The following is a 24,623-nucleotide window of genomic DNA, read 5'->3' as shown; positions in this document are numbered from 1 at the left end:
GGGTATAAAGAAGTAAGGCTGTGTTTCCTACCAGCAAGGAGCTTGCAGGACTAGAGCAGCAGACAAAGAAGCAATGATAATGTGGTGTGTGGTGAGACATGGTGTGCAGGTGTGAGGCTTGCACAGGGACGAGACACCTGAGTCTGTCTTCCTCTCCTTCTTCACTGTTATTTTTCTTCAGTTCTTTAATGTACTTCAAAGGTCATGGTTCCTGGGAAGTAAGTTGGAAACAGAGGTTAATTAGGGAGTGCTCTTGGGATCTCCACTTGTTGGGAGGGGGCAAAATTGCAACGTATGCAGTCGAGGGGAGAAATAAAGAATGTCCACGTGTTTCTGCCCCTTTCAATGCTTTATTCACTCAACTTACTCAATATAATTTCACTCTATAGGTTCTTAATCAAGAAAACAACAATTCTTAATGCTAGGCACTGCAATAGACGTAATCACTTCACAGCAAACAATTCTAGATTAATCCATTCACAGCAAACAATTCTAGATTAATTCTAAGTACTGCAAACACACTTAATCATGACAGGCTAATGACAGACATTCCCTCTGCGTGCTAAGTTCAGAAGTCTCAAGCCTTAGGCTTTATGTCCAGCAGATGCACACTCACTCAGACCGTGGAGACCAGGTCCGGAACCAAGGCAGGCTTTTCCTGGTGTGGAGTGGACGACCAGTTGAGGAGAGTGTCGTGGAGAGAAGTTGCAGCTCTCACCAAGGTCCAGACAGGCAGTAGAGTTTAAGAGCAGTGAGGATCACACAGAGGATCAGGAACGATGACAAGTGATGGGATGTCAGGTCCTCGTCAGGCTCTCCAGCTCGAGTGCATCCTTGTTTCAACTGGCTGAATCCCTGTTCATTTGCTCTATTATTATACTAAATTTTGGGGCTTTTGACCCCCTTTTCAATCCTTATCAGCTACCACTGGATTTCTCAGTGACATCATTTACCCTGGCGTCAGAAACATCTGTCTGGTGGTCTCCACTCTGATCTTCTCACCTTTCCCTCTTATCAGGGAAGGACAGCCTGCCAGGGGCTTCACTCTGTTTATCAGAGTGAGGGGAAGTAACTTGTCTGAGGCCACACTGGAGGGCTCTGTGGGTGTGCCTGGTGAGACTGCAGGTTTCAAACTGGAGTTTTTAAAATGGTGTTGCTTAGTCTCAGGCCTAAGGCCACCCTCACACCACTGTAGAAGGGAAGGGAAGGGTGTGGGCCTTACAGTGTGATGTACTCATATGTGAGTGTGTGTGTGTGTGTGTGTGTGAGAGAGAGAGAGAGAGAGAGAGAGTGCGAGAGAGATCCCCAAGGTCACGAGTATAGGACAGCCTCACTGCAGTGCAGCTTGGTGATTAGGCGATCGTCAGCCACAGGCCATCAGAAGAGCTCTTAGAGGGAGCCTGAGGCCACCCTGGCTTCAGCAGAAGAGGAGAGGTTGACTGGCAGTGCCTGCCCAGGGCACTGGGGAGTACAGAATCGCCACCTCTTCCTAACCACAGTGCATGGCTGAACCTCCTGAGGAGTTTTTTTTCTTAAATACAGGTGCCTGGGCCTTATTATCTCCAGATATTGAGGGCATCTGGAGTAGAGTCAAGGATATAATAGCTCCTCTGGTCCTTCCAGAGACACCTGCAGCTGAGATATCACATCACACAAATCCATGTCACAACCCACATTCTGGTCTTGAGTTCCTGGGGAGGAAGGCTAAACCCATGTTACTTTTGTCATAATTCATGTTCATCGAAAGCAGCACGTCTCCCTCCTCTTAAAGCCGACTGTGTGTTTTCTGGTCCTTTCAGTCACCTCCTGTGGAGAGCTCCCCACGCCCCCCAGTGGCCACCGCATTGGAACACTGTCTGTCTATGGGGCCACTGCCATCTTCTCCTGCAATTCCGGGTACACTCTGGTGGGCTCCAGGGTGCGGGAATGCTTGGCCAACGGGCTCTGGAGCGGCTCAGAAGTCCGCTGCCTGGGTAAGTGGTCTCCTCAAGACAGACTAGATGTTTCCAAAGCTGGGAGCCCGCTTTTCACCAAGATCATTTTACCTTCTGTCGGAAAATGTTTACCCCAAACACCGTTCTGCAGCTGCCATGACTAAAACCCCAAACCAGCTTCTGTTGGAGCACTCAAGTCTGATGAGACCAGCCTTTGAGGGGTTCTCATTATGACCAGAAAAACAACCCCTTGTTATTGGCCCTTGCATAAGGGGTGAAGCCCCAGCCCCCACCTTACAGAGACACATTCCTGTAACATACCTCAAATACCCTTTATATTATATATTAGCAAATTATTTAAAATACATATGTATGTATATATGTGAATTACATCATATGTGCATATATGTGTGTGTTTTCTTACATACATGGTAAGAAAAAGACACATATAAAAGCAACCTGGCTTACAAAATACAAAGTTTTCATTTCTCTGTCCTCTTGCTCCTTTCTCAATTCCAAAAGAGGGTCTCAGCCACACAAACCTCACAGAACCAGTTGGGCCATCTCTCCTGGGTGGACAGTGCTGCCCTCCCACCCTCTCAAGCCCCTGTTAAGCACACAGTCATGGGTTATTTCCACACAGCGCCAAAGGAAGCCAATAGAGGAGCCAACAGAATGCCAGGAAGACCTGCTACTCAAACCCCATTGAATAAAGATAACTCACCCAAGTGCCACTCAAAAAGGAAAGAAAATTAGCCAAACCACATGTTTTTATATAGTGTTTTTAATACGACTAGGCTTTGACAGCCTTAATTAGACCGTGGCATCCTCCATGAGGTTGAAGGTCAGTAAATGCTGGTTGATGGGAAAGAGAGACACCCCTGTGTTAGTCAGCTTTCCATGCGCTGACAGAATGCCTAAGGTAACCAACTTGTAAAAAGGAAAGTTCATGGCTCATGGTGTCAGAGGTCCCAGGCCATGGTCACTCAGCCCTGTTGCTCTGGGCCTGTGGTGAGGCAGAACATCACGTGGGAACTTGGAACCAAGGAAACTGCTCACCTCATGGCGTCCAGGAAGCAAAGAACCTGGACAGGAGCAGGGTCCCAATATCCCCTTCAAGAGCACCCCGCATCCCAGTGACCTAACTTCCCCCAATAGGCCCCACCTCTTACGGCTTCTGACCACCTTCTAACAGTGCTGTGGGCTGGGGATGGGGGCCCAGCACAGGGGCCTTCCAGGAACTTATCTAAGCCATGGCAATCTCTGAGGCAGGTAAGTTCCCACATGTGTGCAGACACAGCAAAAAAACTCAGAAACAGGTGGCCATTTGGGATGCAACCCTGCGATTGGGGGTTGCCGTGCCCTCGAGACCATTTCTATCATGATTGTGATTCCTGAAGTCACTCCTGTATTGCTACTTTCAGGGGGAGCTGGGAAAAGTGAAGGGTGTTTGGGACTCGGTGCTTTCCCCCCACATCCCTGTCGCTCTCCACCTTGACCAAGCTCTGCCTCATTTTCTGGAAGCACCTCTTTGATTTCTTCTTTCCCATCTCCCACCCAAGCTGGACACTGTGGGACCCCTGAGCCCATCGTCAACGGACACATCAACGGAGAGAACTACAACTACCGGGGCAGCGTGGTGTACCAGTGCAACGCCGGCTTCCGCCTCATCGGCATGTCAGTGCGCATCTGCCAGCAGGACCACCACTGGTCGGGCAAGACCCCTTTCTGTGTGCGTAAGTATGTCACCCGCTCTCCCTAGTCCCCGGCTCAGATTCAACACGGACCCTCTCTTAGGTTAGCTAGAAGATTCGTAGAGTTATCCTTTTTTTATTTTTTTCTTTCTCAAAGATGTAATCATGACCTCCATTGTTTTCAGTTGTCCACATCATTAATTGTTGCTTTCACTTGGATTGTTTCTTCCCTATGATTTGGTTTGCCTTAATAGTCATGTCCTAGCTTCAGAGTTGGGATTTTAATTCATTTGCTTTCATTCTTTCATTTGTATAGATTTTTATTGACATAAGTATTTAAACCTATGGAATTATTTTTGATCACCTGTTTTAATTGTATCTCAGAGAGTGTCATAATGAAGGTTTATCATTTGTGAGAAAGTCTGTAATTTTGGTATTATAGTATCTCTCTGTCCATATATATATGTATGTGTGTGTGTGTGTGTGTGTGTGTGTGTGTGTGTATATATATATAGAGAGAGAGAGAGAGAGAGAGAGAGAGAGTCATGTAGATATGTATTTCATAAATCATGTTGCTTATGTCCTCTTTATTCTTGCTAATTTTGGTCTACTTGGCCTTTTTTTCCTAAGATGTATATTTAAAGTTTCCTATTATCAGTGTGTTTCCACTTTTTCTTGCATTCCTTGCAGTATCTTTCTTTCTTTCTCTCTTTCTTTCTTTATTATCAGAAATTGAACCCAGAGGCGTTTAACTACTGAGCCACATCCCCAGCCCTTTTTTGTGTCTTATTTAGAGACAGGATCTCTCTGAGTTGCTTAGGGCCTCACTAAGTTCCTGAGGCTGCCTTTGACTCTGTAGTTTCTGCTAAATAAAGGTAATTGCTGTGTTATTGGGTGCATAGATATTCATAATTATTGGCATGAATGTCAAATTGTGGGTTTTAGCCTTTAAAACTGTCTTCTTCATCACTGATAACATTTTTTTAGTTGAAGTTTTACTTTGCTTGATATCAGGCTTACACCAACTCCTACTTTGATTCTTTTTCCTGATATGGTCTTTGACCATCCATTTAATGGTGGATGAATCTCTTAAATCAAGTGTGATTCTCATGCACAGCATTGAATTTAAACTTGCCTCGTGAGTCAACTTGAAAATCTTCCTTTTATGAGTTAAACTCATTCATGTGTATTGATAGGTCTGATCCATTTGGTCTCAATTCTGTCATCTTTATGTAGTTAGTATTGTAAAATAGTATAGTATATCTCTGTAAGATGTGTTTCTTTGCTTTCTTTTTCATTTCTTTAGGTATTTAGGAAAGCTTGAATCTTTGTTCTGTTGCTTACTTCTGTACTTGTAACATTTTAATGCCATTAGCTCTGATTGTCTGACTTAACTTTTTATTATGTAGTTTATCAATTTTTACCTGTTTATACAACAATGAGCTTATTCTATGTTCTTTCCCTTTTCCCCTTTCCTTTCACTTTTAGTTGGATTATTCCTACTTTGTCAGGACATAAAATATTTATGACAGTATTTATATATTCTATCTTTCCCCCCACCTTTACTCCTAGATCTATAATTAAATATATCAGAAGCTCACCCAATCTATTGAAGTTTTCCCAGTTATCTCTTAGTAGGGTCAAGCTCAGTCTCTAGTAGATTCTTCAATAAGATTCCTTGCATAATATTCTCCCAAGTTCTTGCATATTTAAAACTGTTTTTCTGTACCTTTAAACTTGAAGGACAGCTGGATTGGAAAATCCCTGGCCACCTTATTGCTTTGACTGTCTAAAAAGTGTTCCTCCACCATTATTTTGCTTAGCATGTTACTCTTTTTTTTTTCTCACACTTTCGTTTTTATTGTATGTATTCAAACTGAACTACAGAATGTTTGGAGATCCAATGAAAGGCTTAGTACACTCCGTGTAATTAGCATCTCCATCTTCTCACCTACTTCCCTTCGGGTGTTTGTGGGGAGAGCACCCAAAGCTGCTTTAGGAAATTTCCACTGCACAGTACAGTCCTGTGAACTGAAGCTGCCATGCTGTGGGTTGGATCTTACTTGTACTACAACCTTGAACCCTTTAACACTATCTCCCTGTCTCCCCTGCCACTGCCACTGGTAACAACCCTTCTCCTTGCCATTGCTATGTATCCAACGTTTAGAATTATAAGATTGGCTTGATTCCATTTTATAAGCTATTGAATTATTTTCTGGGGGTCCTGATTATTTTTTTTCCTTTATTCTTAAAGTCTAATATTTTAGCCAGGTAATGCCTCTAGAGTTGACTGTTCCAAGACAATTTCCCCAGGTGTTCTGTGCATCTGTGAATGTGTAGATTCAGGTCTTCTTTTATTTTATTACATTCTATTGGGTTATAGTTGTAGAACTAATTCTGGCACACTGTACCTGGGTTTAGTGTTTATTTCTCTACTTCGCATCATTTAAAGTTTGTAGCCTTCTCTGTTTTCTCTGCAGGTGTGGGTTTTCTGTACTTTCATTTGTTCTTGTTAATCTACAACTTTTAGATTTAGGCAACCACCATTATCCTCCACTGCCTGGAAGCAATTTGGACAATTTCTCACTTTTTAAAGTTCCCTAAAGTGAGATTTATGTAAAGTGGAGGGTTATGTTCTTCATTTTTATCTTTGTCTTTATTTGGCTTTTCCTATACAGGATAGGGCCATGAAGTTATTTTAGCTTTTTAATCACTGTCACCAAAAGACCTGGCAAGAACAAAATAGAAAAGAGAAAGTTCATTTGGGGCTCACAGTTTCAAAGATCTCAGTCCACTGACAGCCGATTCCATGGCTCTGGGCCCAGGGTGAGGCAAAATATCCTGGTGGAAGGGTATGGAGGAGGAAAGCAGCTCAGAACACGGCCACCAGGAAGCAGAGAGAGCTCCCCTCACCAGAGACAAAATGTAAACCCCAAAGGCATGCCCCAAGTGACCTGTTTCTTCCAGACACACCCTACCTGCCTGCAGTTACCACGTCAGTGGATTAATGCACCAAATAGGTTATGGCTCTCATAACCCAATCATTTCATTCCTGGGCTTTCTTGCATTGTCTCAATCATGAGCTTTTGGGGGACACCTCATATCTAAAGCATAACAAAAATCACAAGACTTGCTGTTTAAGCAATGCATGAACAGTAGTCCTCGTGGTGGCTTAAGAATTATTAATGTACAGAAAGCAAGACCCATTGGTATCCAGTCACACCTTCAGATACATCTAAACAAACCATGTTCAGCTTCATGAGAAGATGCAAATTCAAATGCCTTCAGGAAATTGGCACCCAATGTACATGAAGAGGTTTCTTGTGTGAATAATGGAGAGAGCAGGGGTCTGGATGGAGACTGTCTGCCTGACCTAAAGATATTCGTTTTTAGGCCTGGGTGGTATTACCAGGCGGCACAGTGAGGAGGCAGGCACACAGCCGTGGGCCTCAACCACCCGGCGCACACCCAGCTCCAGCCAGACACCACGTGCTATATGACTGCAGACCAAGCAGCTCATGCACTGGGTGGGTGCTAATTTCATCAGCTCTGAAAAGCCAGTCCCTCAGTCCCTGTCCTGAGGATTAAATAAATTAATACACGAGAATGGTTAGAACAGAACCCTATTGCTGCTGCTGCCAGCCTAGTGATGACAGTGACCTGGGTGGTGATATTGCCACCCTGACACATCACAGAATCCAGGATCCCTTATGCTGGCCCCTTTCTCTTCTCGAGCACTGAGCCTGGCATGCTACCTAGAGGAGAAAGGCAAGTAAAAGAACAAGCCGGACGCAGTGGCGCACGCCTGTAATCCCAGCAGCTGTGGAGGCTAAGGCAAGAGGATCTCGAGTTCAAAGATAGCCTCAGCAACTTAGCAAGACCCTGCCTCAAAATAAATCTTAAAAGGGTTGGGGATGTGGCTCAGTGGTTGAACACCCCTGGGTTCAATCCCTGGTTAAAAAAAAAAAAAAACTAGTAAAAGAAGAGACTTGTGGGGGTGCTTACTCTGTCAAAGGCCCTGCATTGGCTGCTGTCCATGTAAACTCACTTTCCCCGGCGTCCACCAGACTCCGGACCTCCCTCCCTCCTGCACTGCCCTCCTTAGCTCCCCTGCCCTGGGCCCACACGGCTATTTCATGCTTTCGCCAGCCTTCTGAAGACCCACATTCCACACCCCTGCCTATACTCTGGGGAACTAGCTAAAGTGGCAAAGCTGGCCTGGAATGAGAAGCCGGGCTCAGAACTCAGATAAGCCCCTTGGAAACGGAGCCCCCGAACAAGTCTCTCAACTCCCCTGATAGTCTCTTTCCCATGGGGATAATGACCCTGCCTGTTGAGATGAAATGAGCTCATGCATATAAACCCCACCACCATTAGGTAATCGGATCATCCCGGTCTCTATTTTGCAGAGATGATAGAAGCCATAGACAATAATCCCTTCTACTTCCTGCTTCCCCACCCATCTCATCCGCATCTATCCCTGCCCTTCCCACCCTAGTAGCAGAAGAATCCCTCTCCCTGTCCAGGGCTGTCCCTCCACTAGACTCTGGGTCTCCTTCCCTCCTGCCTCCGTGGTGAGCTTAGTCTGTCTTGAACGCTCTCTCCTCCGTTCTCACTGTTTCTTTTTTATTGCTTCCCTCAGCCATATTCAACCAACTTTCCTTAGCACCCAGGACTGCCAGGCACTGTATTGGGTGTCGTGGAGAATGGAGTGTGTCATAGTCTTGCCCTCAAGAAATTAAGAACCAGGGGTCCAAGAGGGCCAGCCACAATCAGAAGCCACTTGTCAAAAGAAACTAACTTTATTTTTAGAACCACACACGCCAAACAAAACAGCCTCTCAGGAAAAATCCTCAGAGCCTCAACTGCCACCACCGGCTTTCCACAAGCCTGTCTCTCCCCCCCCAAGCTTCTTTCCACCTCCCACAATCCTCCTGCTCTTAAGGCCGATTGGCTGGGTCACGTGGGCAGAGCCAAAAAGTCCCCCAATGAGCAGCTCCGTGGTCTGAAAGGGCAGGGAAACAGTCCAATGAGCATCACCGCAGAGGAGCCAATCAGCTAGATGTTGCTGGGGCCGCTGTGAGCCAATCATCTGCCGGCAGCTGGATTGCTGGCAGCTGGAAGTTTGCTGGGGCCCTTCGGCTGTGGCTCTCAACACCCTGTTGAGTGCTGATGCCTTAGCAGGACCCTTCCTTTCCCCTGGTGATGCCTTCCCTTTTCCCCTTTGCAGCCTGTGTTAGGTCTCAAGAAAAACAGCCCCAACAGGAAGTGTGTGTGTCTGGAGAGAGAGGGGTTTATTTGAGGAAACTGCTCATGCAGCCATGGAGGCTGGCAAGTGCACAATCTGCAGCACAGGCTGGAGACTTGGGGGGCCTTGCTGTTCTTGGCTGGTGGCAGTCTGCAGGCAGAAGCCTCTCGTCTTCCAGGAAAGTCAGGTGTTTTCTATCAAGGTCTTCACCACGTTAGGCAAGGCCCACCCACACTATGGCAGATGATCCACTTTACTCAGAATCTCCTGATTTAGATGTCATACTCATCTAAAAAAAAATGCCTTCACGGAAATACTGAGAATAACATTTGAACACATCTGGGTACCACAGATTGGCCTCATTAACACATGAAATTAACTGTCGCATGAACTTACTGCTTGACAACTTTGCCTACTCAAATTGCTTCCACCTCTTCCCACATTGGCAGCCAGGGCCACTGAAATCTGAGTTACGCCCCCACCATTTCTCTGCTCCAACCAGAAAGAACCTCCCAGGCAGTAGGAGCTCTGGTCCTGGACCACGTCACAGAGTCCTCAGGGCCCTGCTGCCCAGGAGCTGTGGGATGGGAGTCCAAGGCATGGCAGCCGGAGCTCTGAAGCAGACAGTGACCCGGGACCCAGACAGCTCCAGGCCCTTGTGTGGGGATACAGGATATGGTACCTGGTGGCAGCAGCTGCTCGGCTACTGTTGCTCCGTGAACAGGGCCTGGGAATATGTGAGAGTCAGAGAGCCCACAAGAGACCAAGAGACACTGCCAGGTCACCAGTGCCCCTTCGGATGCATTGGTGGACGTTGTTCTGTCCTTATCTTACTTGACCTATGGGGTGCCAGCATGCCTTGCAGCTCTGCCCTTGGCCTCCATGACACTGCCCCTTCCTCCTGAGCCATGCTCGCTCCTTTTCCCACCATTCCTCAGCTTCCTTTGCAGGTTTTGTTGTCTCTGTGCCTTCAAAGGTGGTATCCCAGAGGGTTGTAATCCTAAGCACCAGGCTCATGGTTTTTAACCTTGGGGAGGGGGCCAAGCCCCCCCGCCCACCTGGTGAAACTGGAGGGTCCTCTCCCAGGCTGCCACTTCACAGATCTTCGCAGTGAACGCGCGGGCTCATGGAGCTTCTCCCCACCTTGACCACTGCCCCATTGAAGGCGAAGTCCTGCTTGCCCTGGAGTAGGATGGAGACCCCGTTCGAATGTCATGCCAGGGAGAAGAGGCTGAATCTCGGGGAGTGTGGAACAACAGGGGGCTTACCTGTCTTCTGTTTGGGTTCCAGCGATCACCTGTGGACACCCAGGCAATCCTATCAACGGTCTCACTCACGGCAGCCAGTTTAACCTGAACGATGTGGTCAAGTTTGTTTGCAACCCTGGGTATGTGGCTGAGGGGGCTGCGAGGTCCCAGTGCCTGGCCAGCGGGCAATGGAGTGACATGCTGCCTACCTGCAGAAGTGAGTCTCCCTTCCTGTCCCCCTCTACCTCTCACTACCTCCACCTTCTGTGGTTCTGTAGCTCAGGAGCAAAAGCCAGGACCTTCAGTCCTTATGTTATTATGACTCAGGGAACACTTGAGACAGAGAAGGGTCATAAGTGGAAATTCTGTCGACCCCTAGATATGGCCATGTAAAATTTCTTCATGGGTTATATGGAAAGCAAGACTTAGCTTCATTTTTCTAAATCTTCAGTTGTTGGCAATTTCATAGAACAAATAATCCCATAAAGCCACACTCTTTTATAAGCAAACAGGTTTACTTTTCCTCATATAAGCAAGAAATCTAAAAGTAGTATTATTTCTATAGCTGCTCATGAGGTTCAGAGCAACATCTTGGTCTTTCCTCATGGTTGCACACTAGCTGCTGTAGCTCCATTGTAACCACATTCAATGGAGCCCTATTCTTGATGAATTTGTTTAAAGCAGCAGAGTTGGAAAGAAAAATAACAGAGGAATTTAAGGGTTGAGACAAAGGGCTAGGGCTGGTGTGTAAGAGGCACAGAGAGGAAACCAAAGACTCCACAGGCAAACTGGGCAGAGGATATCCTGGCCCTATTTGAACTATTTAGGAAGTAACTTCTAAAGCTTCTAAAGGCTTTTTACAGCAGTAAAGCACTGAAGTCTTGAGAGTCTCGTCAATAAGTACCTTATACTTAAAGGCTTATCAAAGAGGAAAAAAAAAGACTCTGGTTAGATAATGAATGTGAAGGTGTTTTGAAAGCAAAAGCACATATTAGAGGTTATGAATAATACTGTCATTATTCTAAAATCTCACCCTAATTTTAAGTAAAGCTGCTTTGGAAACACTTTAACATTTTAAAGTCAACTGTATCCTCAGGGGATTAGTGTCTCCCTGAAGCACTCACAGAATTGATTAAAACAGTTTCCAGGCCCTACCTGCTGTGGACAAGCTTTGCCGTGGGAGCCACATTGTGTGAGGGACCCGGCACTCCGAGTAAGAGGGCCATGCCCCCAAGGGACATATGCGGGCACCAGTCACAACCCAGGCCGGGAAAGTCAGCAGTACAATTTGTGCAGGGGAGGGCCTCGCTCCATGAGGAGGGGCAGGCTTCTCTGAGGTGCCATCCAGCTGGACATGAAGGATGGATCCCTTGACTCAGGGACCTAGGCGGAGACAGGGCAGTAGCCTCAGGTCCAGCCCACCCTCCTGGGGAGGATCAGCTCTGACACCTGGCTTCAGCCTGGAGTTCTGCTGCTCTGGGAATGTGTGGCTGGTCTGACTTGTGAATTCTCCTTGCAAAGTTGAAAAAAAAAGTCTTCACATTGAGTTTCCTTCCTCTTAATTGTCCCTCTTGATTACAGTCATCAACTGCACAGATCCTGGGCACCAAGAAAACAGCATCCGTCAAGTCCATGCCAGTGGCCCACACAGATTCAGCTTTGGCACCTCCGTGTCTTACCAGTGCAACCACGGCTTCTACCTCCTGGGCACCCCCGTGCTCAGCTGCCAGGGGGACGGCACCTGGGACCGTCCCCGCCCCCAGTGCCTCTGTAAGTAGGCGTCATTTGCTCAGCGTGACTGATGGGGTGGTCCATGGCAAAGATGGGCCCTGTGCGTGTGTGTGTGGGTGTGGGTGTGGGTGTGGGTGTGTGCTCACGCAAGTGCGTGTTCCATCACCGTGACCGTCATTCTGGCTGCTCCTTGGATAGCAGGGCCCCCACTGAGCCCCTGCTGGATTCATTGCCAAACCAACTCATGTGCTTCTCCTCGCTGTTCCCTTTCTTCTTAGTATTGCCCCCAACCTCTGCAGGCTTCAGAAATGACTGCCTAGTGGGACACCATCTCCTCATTTTAGCCCTCCCAGGATTTCCAGAAAGGCAGCACAGGAACCCCTTTCTTTTGGAGGACTGAAACGAAGTCCCACAGGCTCCATGGCAGGGCCTCCCTGGATGAGGAGCTGGCTTTGCCACTGAGCGTGCTGTGTGGCTCAGGAGAAGTTAGCTGCCCTCCCTGAGCCTCGGCTTCTTCATGGCTGGACATCTCACTCATCCCTGTTCAGAGGGTTGTTAGAAGACTCAGTGAGAAAATCCACAGAGTGCCCGTTTATCGGGTGGTACATAAAACTGCTCCATCAATAATAACTGCATCCATTTGTCTTAGAAAAAGTTATGGGGACAACACGGAACCAAACCTGGGCAAGGTGCTCAGGCCACCGACCTCTGGTTAAGAGCCTCGGTGTCCTTATGAGAGCAGTGCCCATTCTCCCACACTCTCCTCTGGGTCCCCAGGGGAGCCCCGTGATCATTCTCTCCCATCTCCCCAGGGGTGGAGCTGAAGACACGCTTCTGAGGTCTGGTGGTAGCCCTTCAGCGGAGCCCTGTCCTACACACTCTGGAGCCCTCCAGCCCGGGGGCTTCCTCTTCTTAAAATCCTGCCTCTAGGGATGATAGGAGCCTGATACAGCGACCCTCTGTACATAGTCCTCCTATTTGAGGACCCTGACCTGGCTGTTGAACTTGACCAACAAGTTGTTGGTTTTGAATGTACATCCACCCGTGTACAGTGATCCAGCAGAGATTTAAAGTCCTTGGTAAAAATAAAGCTTTTATCTTCTAGTAAAAATAAAGCTTTTATCATGATAAAATGACCTTACCTACATCACATTCTGCCCCCAAGGCTTCTTTTATCCGATGTTAATACTGATAAATATCAAATTTATAACCCTCCTCCTTTGCTTAGTAAGTATATGATATATTTTTGTCCTTTTTCTTTTAACCATTCTTTCTGCAAAAGAAGAAAACATTTTATCATTACCTTTTAAACCTATCGGACAATCTTTTCCTTCAGTTGGAGGATTTGATCCATTTGCATTTTTTCCTTCAATGAAATATAATTCACTCTTTTAAAGATGATGTCAACTTGAAATTAAAATACAGAGATGAATCTCACAGCCAAGGATTTAGCTGGGAATAATAGGCAAGAAGTAGAATGGCAGTTTGGGACACACAGAGACCATGGCCCCTGGTACATCCAGAGGCAGCTTGAGTTGGTCTGAAAGTTCGTTGGTGCTGTCAGTGTCTCGCAAGAGCTCTCGAGTTCTGACTGGGGAGTGCCAGGAGTTGCTAGGAAGGACTGGTCATCTTGGAGTTATGGTTAGGCCCTTGTAGTTTGATATGGGGCTGGTGATACCATTTTTCAAATGGTCCTATGCAAACTGAGTGTCCTCCCCTTGGCCTCTGAACTCCATCTTAGTTGGATATGACATAAATGGCCCTGTTTTGTATAATCAACTTGAACACAAACAAATCCAGCAAGTTTTACATTCACAAAGTTTTGTAACCATCACCACTAGCTATTTCCAGAACATTTCATCACCCCCAAAGGAAATCCTTTAGCTTCTAACCCCCACCCCCCACCCCACCCTATCACTGTGTGATCACTAACCTACTTGGAGTCTCTATAAATTTGTCCATTATAGACATTGCAAAAAAATATGATTATCTATGTGGTTTTTTGTATCTGGAATATTCCACTTAGCATAATTTTCAAAGTACATTATGTCTTAGCATATATCAGTATTTCATTCCTTTGTATAACCAAATACTATTCCATTGTATGGATATACCATATTTTGTTTATGCTTCATCAGGAGATAATATTGCAATTATGGCATTGGCTATTGTGAAGAAAGCTACTATGAGCATTGGTGTACAAGTGTTTTGTGTGAACACATGTTGACAGTTCTCCTGGGTAAATACCTAGAAGTAAAATTGCTGAGTCATATGGTACCTCTATGTTTAATTTTTTGAGGAACTACCAAACTTTTCCAAAGGGGCTGCAACATTTACATTTACATTCCTACAAGCTGCATGTGAGGGTTCCAATTTCTTTGCATCCTCACCTGAGCTTGTTATTGTCCATCATTTTTCATCATAGCCATCCCAGTGGGTATGAAGTGATCTCTTCTCATGGTCTTGATTTGCATTTCCCCGAGGACCAATGATGTTGAGTATTTTTTGTGTGAGTACACAATGGCTACTTGTTTACCTTCTTTAGAGAAATATCAATTCAAGTCCTTTGTCTATTTTTCATTGGGTTGTTAGTACAGCTGAGTCAATCTGAGTTAAAACTGGTCTTTATGTGCTCTGGATACTGTATCCTTATCAGATCTATGGTTTGCCAATATCTTCTCCTGTTCTGTGGGTTGTCTTTTTACTGTCTTGATAATGTCCTCTGATGTATGAAATTTTTTAATTTTAATAAAGTCCAGCTTATCTGTTTTTTTCTTTTGATCCCTGATGACACCCCCACCCAGTGAAACCCTTTCACTGATGCTTCATGATTATTATGACACTGTTTTGGGGCTAACCACATCTCTCTATCTAGAAGATGTAGATATACCTGTGAATACGGTTGTGGCAAACTATAGAGGACTTTAACATCCCCCCACCCCACCCCACATCAAGCTAGTCAGTGAAAATCCTCTGTTCCTTCCAGGTGAAGGAAAACTGCTTTAATGAGTGTGGATGTGCAGGGACCAAAGAAAATGCATGACTGGGTCTATTTCTGAGCTGGAGAGCGGTGGAGACAGTGGAAGGCGGTATCTGGAGAGTGCAGCTCTCATACTCAGGGGACAAGAACAGTGAAGGGTCCTTTTCTTTCTGCTGTGGGACTTGACATAGTCCATTCAACCACTAATTCCTAATTTATATTTTGGGATTTTGCTTAATTATAATGTTATGGGGTTTTTTTTCAATCCCCTGTTAAATGTGTACTCTATGTAATTCAAGAAAGTCTGTTATTATTAGGCTTGCTAAGTACCTATCTTGTCTATTTTCATGTACACATTTTCATTTAATTTGCAGTTAGCAGTGAGAGTCAATGACATGACCCAAAAGACCTCATTTGGAACCAGCCTGAATATTTAAAACATTTTTTTCCAGTATAAGAGATTGGATTCAGGGTCTCATGCCTGCTAAGCAAGTACTCTACTGCTGAGCTACATCCCTGGTCCTTTTTATGTTTTTTGTTTGTTTGTTTTTGTTTTTGAGACAAAGTCCCACTAAATGGCTGAGGCTAGCCTTGAACTTGTGATCCTCCAGATTAAGCCTCCCAAGTGGCTGGGTTACAAGTGTGTGCCACCCTGCCCAGCTTAAAAACATTTTTTTTTAAACTTTATTTTGCCAATTGAGAAATGTAGCAGCAGCTATTCACATTCTTTGTTCTCTGCCTACTTGATTTTTATGCAAATATACTCCAAACATAAGTTGTTTCTCTCATTATCATACATCTTTTTCTTCTTTTTTCTTGTCCACAGCAGCCAAATGGTATTGTCATTATTTTATCTTTTGTCACAAATATTATTATTAACTTCTTCATCCTTTCAAATGACAAACTACAGAAAGGGAACCAAACAATAGAATATATTCCTCTCACTTTACAGATACCTGGGTAGCTTAGATCAAGTCATTGCCAAAAAAAATAAAATAAAAATTCATGTGCTTTCTCAGAGATTATTAGATATTCCCACAATACAACACTCTCCTCAAACCTTCGTCAGGAAAATTTTAAAGCCAAATAAGAATATCTTTTTCCAAAAAAAAAGAAAGAAAAGCATCCAGGTACTATCCAGAAATCATGAGATCTAGCCAACATAAAGTACGTGCATGTGTATGCCAATAAACATAAACAAAAATGTTCTTATGGGTATTATTCATAAAAGTCCAAAAGTAAAAACAATTTAAATGATTATATGAAATGGATAAATAAAATGTGGCGTATTCATGCAATGATGTGTCAGCCAGCCTTAAAGATGACCCCAAAGTTCCACGACTCATGCATTCATGTACCCTCTCACACTGTACCAGAGTTGGTCTTGTGACCAACATGGTGGAAGTGGTAGAAGTGGCTTCCAAAGCTATGTTGTAGAACACATTGCCACTTCTGCCTTGTTAAGCTTTTCAAGGGCAACTTGCATCCTGGGCACCACCTCATGAGGGATCCTGAGCCAGAACCATCCTCAAATTTCTGACCTTAAAAGCCTGAGCAAGAGCAAATATTTATTAGTGTCTAACTTTTAGGGCAAAATCCAACCTATGACCTGTTTTTCTATGACTCTGGGCTTTTCATGGTTTTCACATTTATAAAGCATTTTTTTTTAAAGGAAGAAGAAAAATAAGCAACAGAGACCCTATGTGGCCCTCCAAGGTTAAAATATTTACTATCTGGCCCCTAGAGAAAGTTTGCCAAGCCCTGCTCCATCGCAATGATAATGAATGAGCTCCTGCATCCACATAGCTGCTTCTCCAAGCAAGATGCCAAGGGGGTAAAGCCAAATGCAAAATACATATCCAATGATTCCATTTACATAAAATTCAATCCATGCACAAAAATTTGCAGAAGCAAGCAAAACTAATGAATGGTGTACAAAGTCAAGATGGTGGTTTACTCTGGGGAGGTGGAAAGGGCAGAGATAGGTAGAGAGCATGGTGGCTTCTAAGGTGCTAGCAGTATTCTACTTCTTGATCTGGGTATAATGAGTGTGTTCATTAACGAGTGTAATTATGTGTTCACTTTGTGACAATCCATTAAGCTGTGCACTGGTGATTATTGTATTTTTCTGTACATATGTTGTATTTCTATTAAGGAGAATATATTTGAAAAACTATTAGAGAGTTTAAATTGGACAATTTAGGGAAGTGCAGAAATCACTAATAAATAATCATAGAAGCATTTAAATGAAAATTGGAGACTCCACTGCTTTCAGAAGAAGAGAATTCGTTGGTTGCATTAAAATAGAATTGCAGAAGGAAGTCCATTAGCATGCATAAGAGTGTGGCCCTGCAAACTGGTTTCCAGAGCTGATTCTGTCATTGAATAGGTCTGTGACCTTGGGTAACTTACATGTCCTTGCCATTTCTTATTCTCTTGATCAGTAAGATGGAGATAAAAATGGTGCCCACCCTATAGGGTTATCTCAAGAAATAAATAGCAAAATCCTTGAAACTCACTGAATTAATGATCAATTCTGATCTTGAAACTTAGTACCACCTGTTCTTGCTTTCTCACAATTTTATAGGTCATAAATTTAAGTAAGGCTTAGCTGGTATATTAGTCTGGGTTCTTCAGTGAAACAGGAAGAAGATAGGCAGACAGATAGATAGATGATAGATAGGTAGATAAATAGATAGGAAGAGATTTATCATAAGGAATTCATTCATATAATTATGGAGGCTCAGCAAGCTGGAGACCCAGGAGAGTAAATGGTATAAGTTCCAGTCCAAGTCTGAAGGTAGGAAAAGATGATATCCTAGCTAGAAAACAACCAGGCAGAGAAAATTTTCTTACTCTTTTTTTTTCTATTTAAGCCTTCAAAGGATTAAATGAAGCTCAATGACATTGGGGAGGGAAACCTGCTTTGTCCAGTCTGCCTATTCAAGTGTTACTATTATCCAGAAACACGCTCAAGAGATACACCTAGAATAATGTTTGACCAAACATCTAGGCACCCCATAACCTAGTCAAGTTGACACACAAAATCAACCCTCAGAGCACTTGGGACTGGCTGTGGGCTGAGGAGGAAGCTGTTCTTCTTGATGTGGCATCTCTCCATGTGGCTGCTCTCTCTACCAGACTGTCATTGTCTTCTTCCACAAGGTTGTTTTTCCAGGACAAAGGAAAAAGTTATCAGATCTCTGAAGAACAGAGTTCAGAATTCCTCAAACCTCATTCCACCACATTTAGTCAATCAAAGCAGCACAAGGCCAGCCCAGATTAAAGGGAAAGGGAAATAATAGACTCCATTTCTTGGAGCGGGAAGAGTGGCATGCAGGTGCAGGGTTGGAAGAATTGTTGGTGCCATCTCTGCATACAGTTAGCCCACTGTCACCACAGCCCATAGCCTTGATTTGTGCAGTATACAACTCCTCACCCTCAAGACCTCCAACATCATATTTATTGTGTTCAGTTATCTATTGTGTAACAAATCACCCCAAAAACATAGCTGCTTAATGCCACTATAATTTTATTGCTATGATTGACAATTTGGGCAGGGTTTAGTGGAAACATTCATCTCCACTCCACACGTCATTGGCTATTGTGGCTCCACAGAGCCTAGAAAATCCAAGATGACTTCACTCACATATCAGGGATCCTGGAGCTTGCTGTGATCTGAGACACTATGATTGTTCTCTACCTGGTCCCTCTCTCCACATGATTTCTTCTCATTCAGCAGTCTACACCAGATTCCATATATGGTAGGACTAATATTCCAAGACATGAAGGCAGAAGTTGCTAGACCACTGAGGCTACCACTGGTCCAAGGTCCCCTTCATGACATTCTATTATTCAAGGCAGATCAAAAACCCAGCTTATAGCCAAAGAGAGGGGAAACAGGCTCCAGCCCTTGATGAGTGGAATTGTTAGTGAGAATCTTTGCAGATAACCTACCACAAGCACTTAGAAGCATTTTGGACACACTTTAAGACCACAATGAGATGTGAGGGTACCTAAGACCTATTCATGTCATCAATGTGCCCTGACACAATTTCATCACCAGGGACAGCATTGGTCCAACCCAGATGTTATCCCTGCATTGTCTGTCCTGATCAGCATCCCTGTCAAGAACTCTGCCCTTCCTGGAAACCAGTTGTGGCCACAAGGATCTCCCACCAGGTTTCAAGATTTAGTTGAAGTCATTATCATCTCTTCTGAAACTACTGCAACAGCCCCTTCTTTCATGCCCCACCCTGGATTTTTCCCCCACACAGCAGCCAGAATGATCAATCATATTAAAATGTAAGCTGGATCATATCTTTCCATAGTTTCCTATCATGCTTAAAATAAAACCTAAATTCTGTGCCATGATCTGGTTCCCAGGAGGGACCCCCTCCTCCCGTGTCATCTTACATTCTTTCCTCACCTGTTCTATTGCAGCATCTCTGGCTTTCTTGCTGTTCCCCAGCACACCAAGCTCCTCTGTCCTCTGGGCCTTTACACCCCATGTCCCTTCTTTTGTAACACTCTTCCCCCTCAGCTTACATGGCTGGTCCTTCACATCATTCAGGTGACCCCACTCAAAAAAGAGTACCTGTGCCTCACCCTGAACACCTTTTTCCTTTGGCAACTTTACTTTTCTTCATAATAATAAATTACCTCTTCATTTTCTTACTTTTAGCGCCTCTTCCCACTAGACTATAAGATCCATGTATGCGTGGACTTTGTTCTCCCAAAACACAGAGAATAGCGCCTAGCTCATAACAGATGCTCAATAGATGTGTTGAGTGAATGAAAGGAACAGCCTGTGACAAGGACAGAGGGAAGGCCAAGCCCAACCACAGTGGTAGTGTGGCCCTGCCCTGGCTTGTGCACCTCAGTTCTGGTGTCCCACTTTTACCACCACCTTCACAGTGAGACCTTGGTGTTTCCAGAAAGTGAACTTTCGGGTAAAAGGAACAATTCAGTGACCATTGATGAGACAACTGTCAGATGCGGTTGGAAAAGGGCTGTCACTGGCCCTCAATCTGGAACCATGGTCAGCAAGACGGTCCCAAAATGGTGGATCTCTTTATCTTATGTTCCCTTGTGAATCATCTCTCTTCCCAGAGACCCCCTGGATATGTGCTGTGGCTGTGGGGAAACAGGGAGAGGTGGGCTCAAGGGTTTATTCTTCCCCGTGCAGACCTGGGCACTGCAGGCAGGTTGGAGCCTTTGTCTGCGGGTGTCCAGTGGGTGTGCCTGCAGGAAGCTTGCTCCCATCGACACCAAGGGTTTCTTCTTTTCCCTGCCCCCCACACAAGAAGCTGCTGAGCTGTTTGCTCTTCCCCACAGTGGTGTCCTGTGGCCATCCAGGCTCCCCGCCTCATTCCCAAATGTCCGGAGACAGCTATATCGTGGGGGCAGTCGTGCGCTACAGCTGCACCGGCAAGCGGACTCTGGTGGGAAACGCCACGCGCATGTGCGGGCTGGATGGACACTGGACCGGCTCCCTCCCCCACTGCTCAGGTAAGGAGCTTGGCACTGGGAAGGGGTCCTAGGGAACACAGGCTGTTGGAAGGTGGACTAGCTCCCACCGCGTGAGCATGCCTGATGGGTGAGAACCCTGCTCCTCCCCTGACAGGTGGAGAGGGCAGCGAGAAGAGGTCCTAACTGGACTTCAGCCCTGGATGGTCTGAGTGCAGTTCACCACCTTGGTCAGTTCTGGCCATGCCCATACAGTCAAGAGATTGCAAAATTAGGAAGCACACAACTTTGTGAATTCACACTCCTATCCAGACACTTGACTTCATGAGCTTCTGAAAGTAGTCCAAGACTTCCTGATAGTTATCATTTCTTAATGTTAAGAACTTTTAAAACCCTCTTTCAGCCATTTTGAAATATACAATATGTGTAAGGAAACATCACATTTTACCCTGTAAATATGCATAATGATTACTTGTCAATTAAAAATAAAATAAAACTTTCTTAAGAAGTCAGAGAAGATACACAAAAGCCCAGGTTCAAGCTGAGCTATTGAGAAGACAAAGTCATGCCAAGAAATCTGGGCTTTGTCCTGTCAGCACTGAGCCAGTACAGGTTTCTGCAGGAAAGATACAAGGTCAGATGATTAGTGGTTGCTCAGTTTTCAAGACTGGAGGATAAAGTGGAAGTTGGGTTAGAGAAAGAGTTTAAGAGGAACTTAGTTGGGAGGCTCCTGCAGTAGTTCAAGCTGAAAAATTTTGAACATCTAAATCAAGACCATGGCCTAGAAAATGGAGAAGGGCACAGAAGCAACAGGTGTTGGTGAGGAAGAGGGAAAAGGAGCCACTGGAATTCCAGCCCAACATGGACCAAAGAACTCAGGCACATTCAGCTGTCACCTCCCTCATCCCAGGTGGCCCGCTGCTTCGCTTAGCAACAGCCCCATCTCCATCCCACTCTCCCTTTCATCCTCCACTCCCTTTCATTCCATGCAAAACCTGCAGCGTCTGCTTGGTTCTGTTCCACAGGCACCAGCACCGGAGTGTGTGGGGACCCTGGGATCCCGGCCCATGGCATCCGTCTGGGGGACAGCTTTGCTCCAGGCAGTCTGATGCGCTTCAGCTGTGAAGCCGGCCACGTGCTCCGGGGGTCGTCAGAGCGAACCTGCCAGGCCAACGGCTCGTGGAGCGGCACGCAGCCTGAGTGTGGAGGTAATGTATGTGACCGTTCTGCTTCTCCCCTTAGCCCAGCCCCAGCACGCCCCTGCTGCTCCCACTCCCGGTCCAGCACCCGCCCTCATAGGGAAACCCGTGGCCCCGCTCCAGCCCTGGGCCTGGCAAACAGGGAGTGGGCATCAACAGAGAGCTCGGTTCGTCTCATTAGTGATCCAAACACAAACACCCTCCCCTACACGGTGCAGGAGGAAGCCACGAAAGACTCACCCATTCGGTCCTCATATAGTTTCACTCAACAATTATGTGCAAATGCTGTGGTTCCTGCTGGGGACACAGGGGTGACTAAGACAGACACACTGCTATGGTCTGAACATTTGCTCCTTCTACTCCCACCTGTGCCAAAATTCATGGTGAGAACTGATCACCATGGGGATGGTATTAGGAGGTGGGGATTGGGGAGGTAATTATGTCATGAAGCCAGAGCCCCCATGAATGGGAGAAGAGCCCTTATAAAAAGGACCTCAGAGAACTCCCTTCCCCTTCTGCCACATCAGGACAAAGCAAGAATATACCATCCCGAAGCCAGATAGTAGGCTGTCCCCAGACACTGAATCTGCCAGCCCCTCTATCTTAGAGAAGCCTCCAAATTACTGTGAAAGTAATTTCTGCTGTTTATGAGCCCCACCAGTCTGTCGTATTATCACAGCAGCTGAACTGACTGCGACACAGCCCGCTCTCTCAGAACTTGAAGTCCAAGGGAAGAGACTATGTTAAACAAACAGGCAAAATGCCAAAAGAAATACAAAGAAAAAATTTTAAAACCCTTTAAAAGTCATGTGGTCCCTCAATGATGTCTTGGAAGGTCACACCATTGGGAGAAATTATATTTTTCCACACACTCCTAAATTTCTAGGGGATGGGGAATCAATTCTAAAAGTTCTCTCTCTCCCCTTTTATGGCTAGTACCCAAACAGCCTGCATAGGACTCTTGTAGGCAGAAGGTGAGTTGAACAGCCAGAGTGAGGTTGAGGAGAGAGGAGTGGTATGAAATGACCATCTAGTAAGGTAGTGTGGGGACGGGAAGGGAAGTCATTGCCACAGCGCCGAGGCCTTACTTAGGGTCAGTAATTCAAAGTGAGAGCAGTCAGCTCCAGGCTGTTTGCCCAACTGTGTTTTGCCACTTAGGTGAAGGCAGGGTAGATGGTGTGTTGCGTTGGAGGTTGGGGTTTGACCCAGGGGCTGAGACATTGGCAGAAAGGGGCAAAGCAAAGGAGGCTGGGTGTATGTGGGCAGTAGTTATGAAGGGCCTTGGCATCTAATGGGCAAGGAAGGAGATTTCTGAGTGGAGTAGGAGACAGAGAAAAGTAGGCTTGTCAGTCCCCAGAGGACCAAAAACCTCAGGAAAGAACTAGTCCCAGAGGAAGAGTGGAGAGGCAGCAGGCACAGAGCAGGCTACTGGGAAAGGCCATGGAGCAGTCCTGCGAGGGGCATCCTGGCGTAAGACCTGGGGACACCTGCCCAGGAAAGGAAACATGGATTCAGGGCCCCTCCCACTCATCCACCCCAAAATCCTTCCTTACCTGATATGCTATTTGCAAAAGTTAGTTTCTGTAGAATTCTGTAGGCGAGGCAAAAGAGGGATTCTTCAACATCCCCATGACCTATGTCCTATGTCCCGTTTAATGCATTCAGATTCTAAGCAGAGTCAGTTACCAGGTCAGGAGTGTTCAGGGTCAAAAACTGGGCAATTAAGAGTTTGGACCTGACAGTGAATGTTTTAGAGAGAGGGAAGGGGTGAGGAGAGAGAGAGAACATCTACAGCTCCTGTGTCCTCTCTTGAAAACTCATTATTCTGATGTCTGATAAAAAGAATCAAGCATTATCTGATCTTCCCCTACCCTGAAAAACCATATTTCAGGGTAAGCAAATATTTGATGATGTGAAATTTCTTTATTAAAGAACTCTCATGCAGAATTAGAATATCACCATTTTCTAACCCTTAAGAAATAATGAATCTGGTCAGTGATCAGCAATTGCTGCTAAAAACCATTAAGTGAAAAATTAAGGGGAGTAAAACCAGATTAGACGAGCAAACCTGCAACCCTTGATTAGCTTCAGCATCATGAAGAAGAAAGCAACTACACAATTCTGCGCCTTCCAATCTAGTGCATCAGGAAAGAGAAAGCCAACGAAGGACCTTTGCCAAAATGTAGAACGCAATGTCAGGGAGCTACAGGGGACAGGAACATCTTAAAGGACACCTCACCAATGCAGTTAGCAAAGTCCAGAAAGTGCACAGTTCTGCAGACAAGATCCCCTGGTTTCTATAACAAATCCATTATAGGAGGGGGGAACCCTAGGCTCTGGGTTCAAATTCTTAGAGATGTGCCAACCAAATGCCCATGGATGCCTTATCTGGATCCTGATTCAAACAAAACAATTGTTAAAAAAAAAAAAAAAAAAAAGAGGGAGGGGCTGGGACTGTAGCTCAGTAGTAGAGCACTTGCCTTGCACGTGTGAGGTACTGGGTTCAATCCTCAGCACCACATAAAAATAAATAAATAAATAAAGATATTGTACCAACTACAACTAAAATAAATTTTTTTAAAAAAGAGGGAGAGAAGGAGAGAGAGAAATAAATGAGAAAAGTTGTTAAGCACTGATAGAATATTTGGTAATATTAAGGAATACTGTAAAATTTTAAGTACAATCATAAAATATATAGTCTTTTTCCTTTTTAAAAAAATACAAAATTTTTAGAAATAAAAAAACAAACAAACATATCTGTCCCTCCTTCGCTTCCCTTCCAGAGGTGAGATGATCAGATGGGAAAACTGCAGGTGGGGCATCTCCATCCAGGGGTCCTTAGGTAGCATGGGATTTCTGTGCCAGGCAGTCCTCAGTCCCCTAGGTGGCACCACCATTGTCTGGTGAATAATGTGCTGTTTTGGCTTCCTAGTGATCTCTTGTGGGAACCCTGGGACTCCGAGCAACGCCCGAGTCATGTTCAGTGACGGCCTGGTGTTCTCCAGCTCCATTGTCTACGAGTGTCGGGAAGGCTACTATGCCACGGGCCTGCTCAGCCGGCACTGCTCTGTCAATGGCACCTGGACAGGCAGTGACCCTGAGTGCACAGGTGAGAGCCAGG

General features: G+C 45.4%; 1 protein-coding gene across 1 annotated transcript in view; it reads left to right on the top strand.

The window, feature by feature from the left end:
* Window positions 1–24,623, top strand: part of Csmd2 (CUB and Sushi multiple domains 2) — a 539,902-nt gene that overhangs the window by 497,404 nt on the left and 17,875 nt on the right. Inside the window, exons 52-58 of the mRNA XM_027937327.2 lie at window positions 1,800–1,973; window positions 3,497–3,670; window positions 10,167–10,340; window positions 11,705–11,893; window positions 20,172–20,345; window positions 21,329–21,511; window positions 24,435–24,611. Of these exons, the coding sequence (XP_027793128.2) occupies window positions 1,800–1,973; window positions 3,497–3,670; window positions 10,167–10,340; window positions 11,705–11,893; window positions 20,172–20,345; window positions 21,329–21,511; window positions 24,435–24,611 (1,245 nt within the window). The remainder of the gene's footprint in view (window positions 1–1,799; window positions 1,974–3,496; window positions 3,671–10,166; window positions 10,341–11,704; window positions 11,894–20,171; window positions 20,346–21,328; window positions 21,512–24,434; window positions 24,612–24,623) is intronic.

The sequence above is a fragment of the Marmota flaviventris genome, chromosome 10 (assembly GCF_047511675.1).
Source record: "Marmota flaviventris isolate mMarFla1 chromosome 10, mMarFla1.hap1, whole genome shotgun sequence".
In the NCBI taxonomy this organism is placed as follows: domain Eukaryota; kingdom Metazoa; phylum Chordata; class Mammalia; order Rodentia; family Sciuridae; genus Marmota; species Marmota flaviventris.
This window is presented reverse-complemented; position numbering and strand designations above follow the sequence as displayed.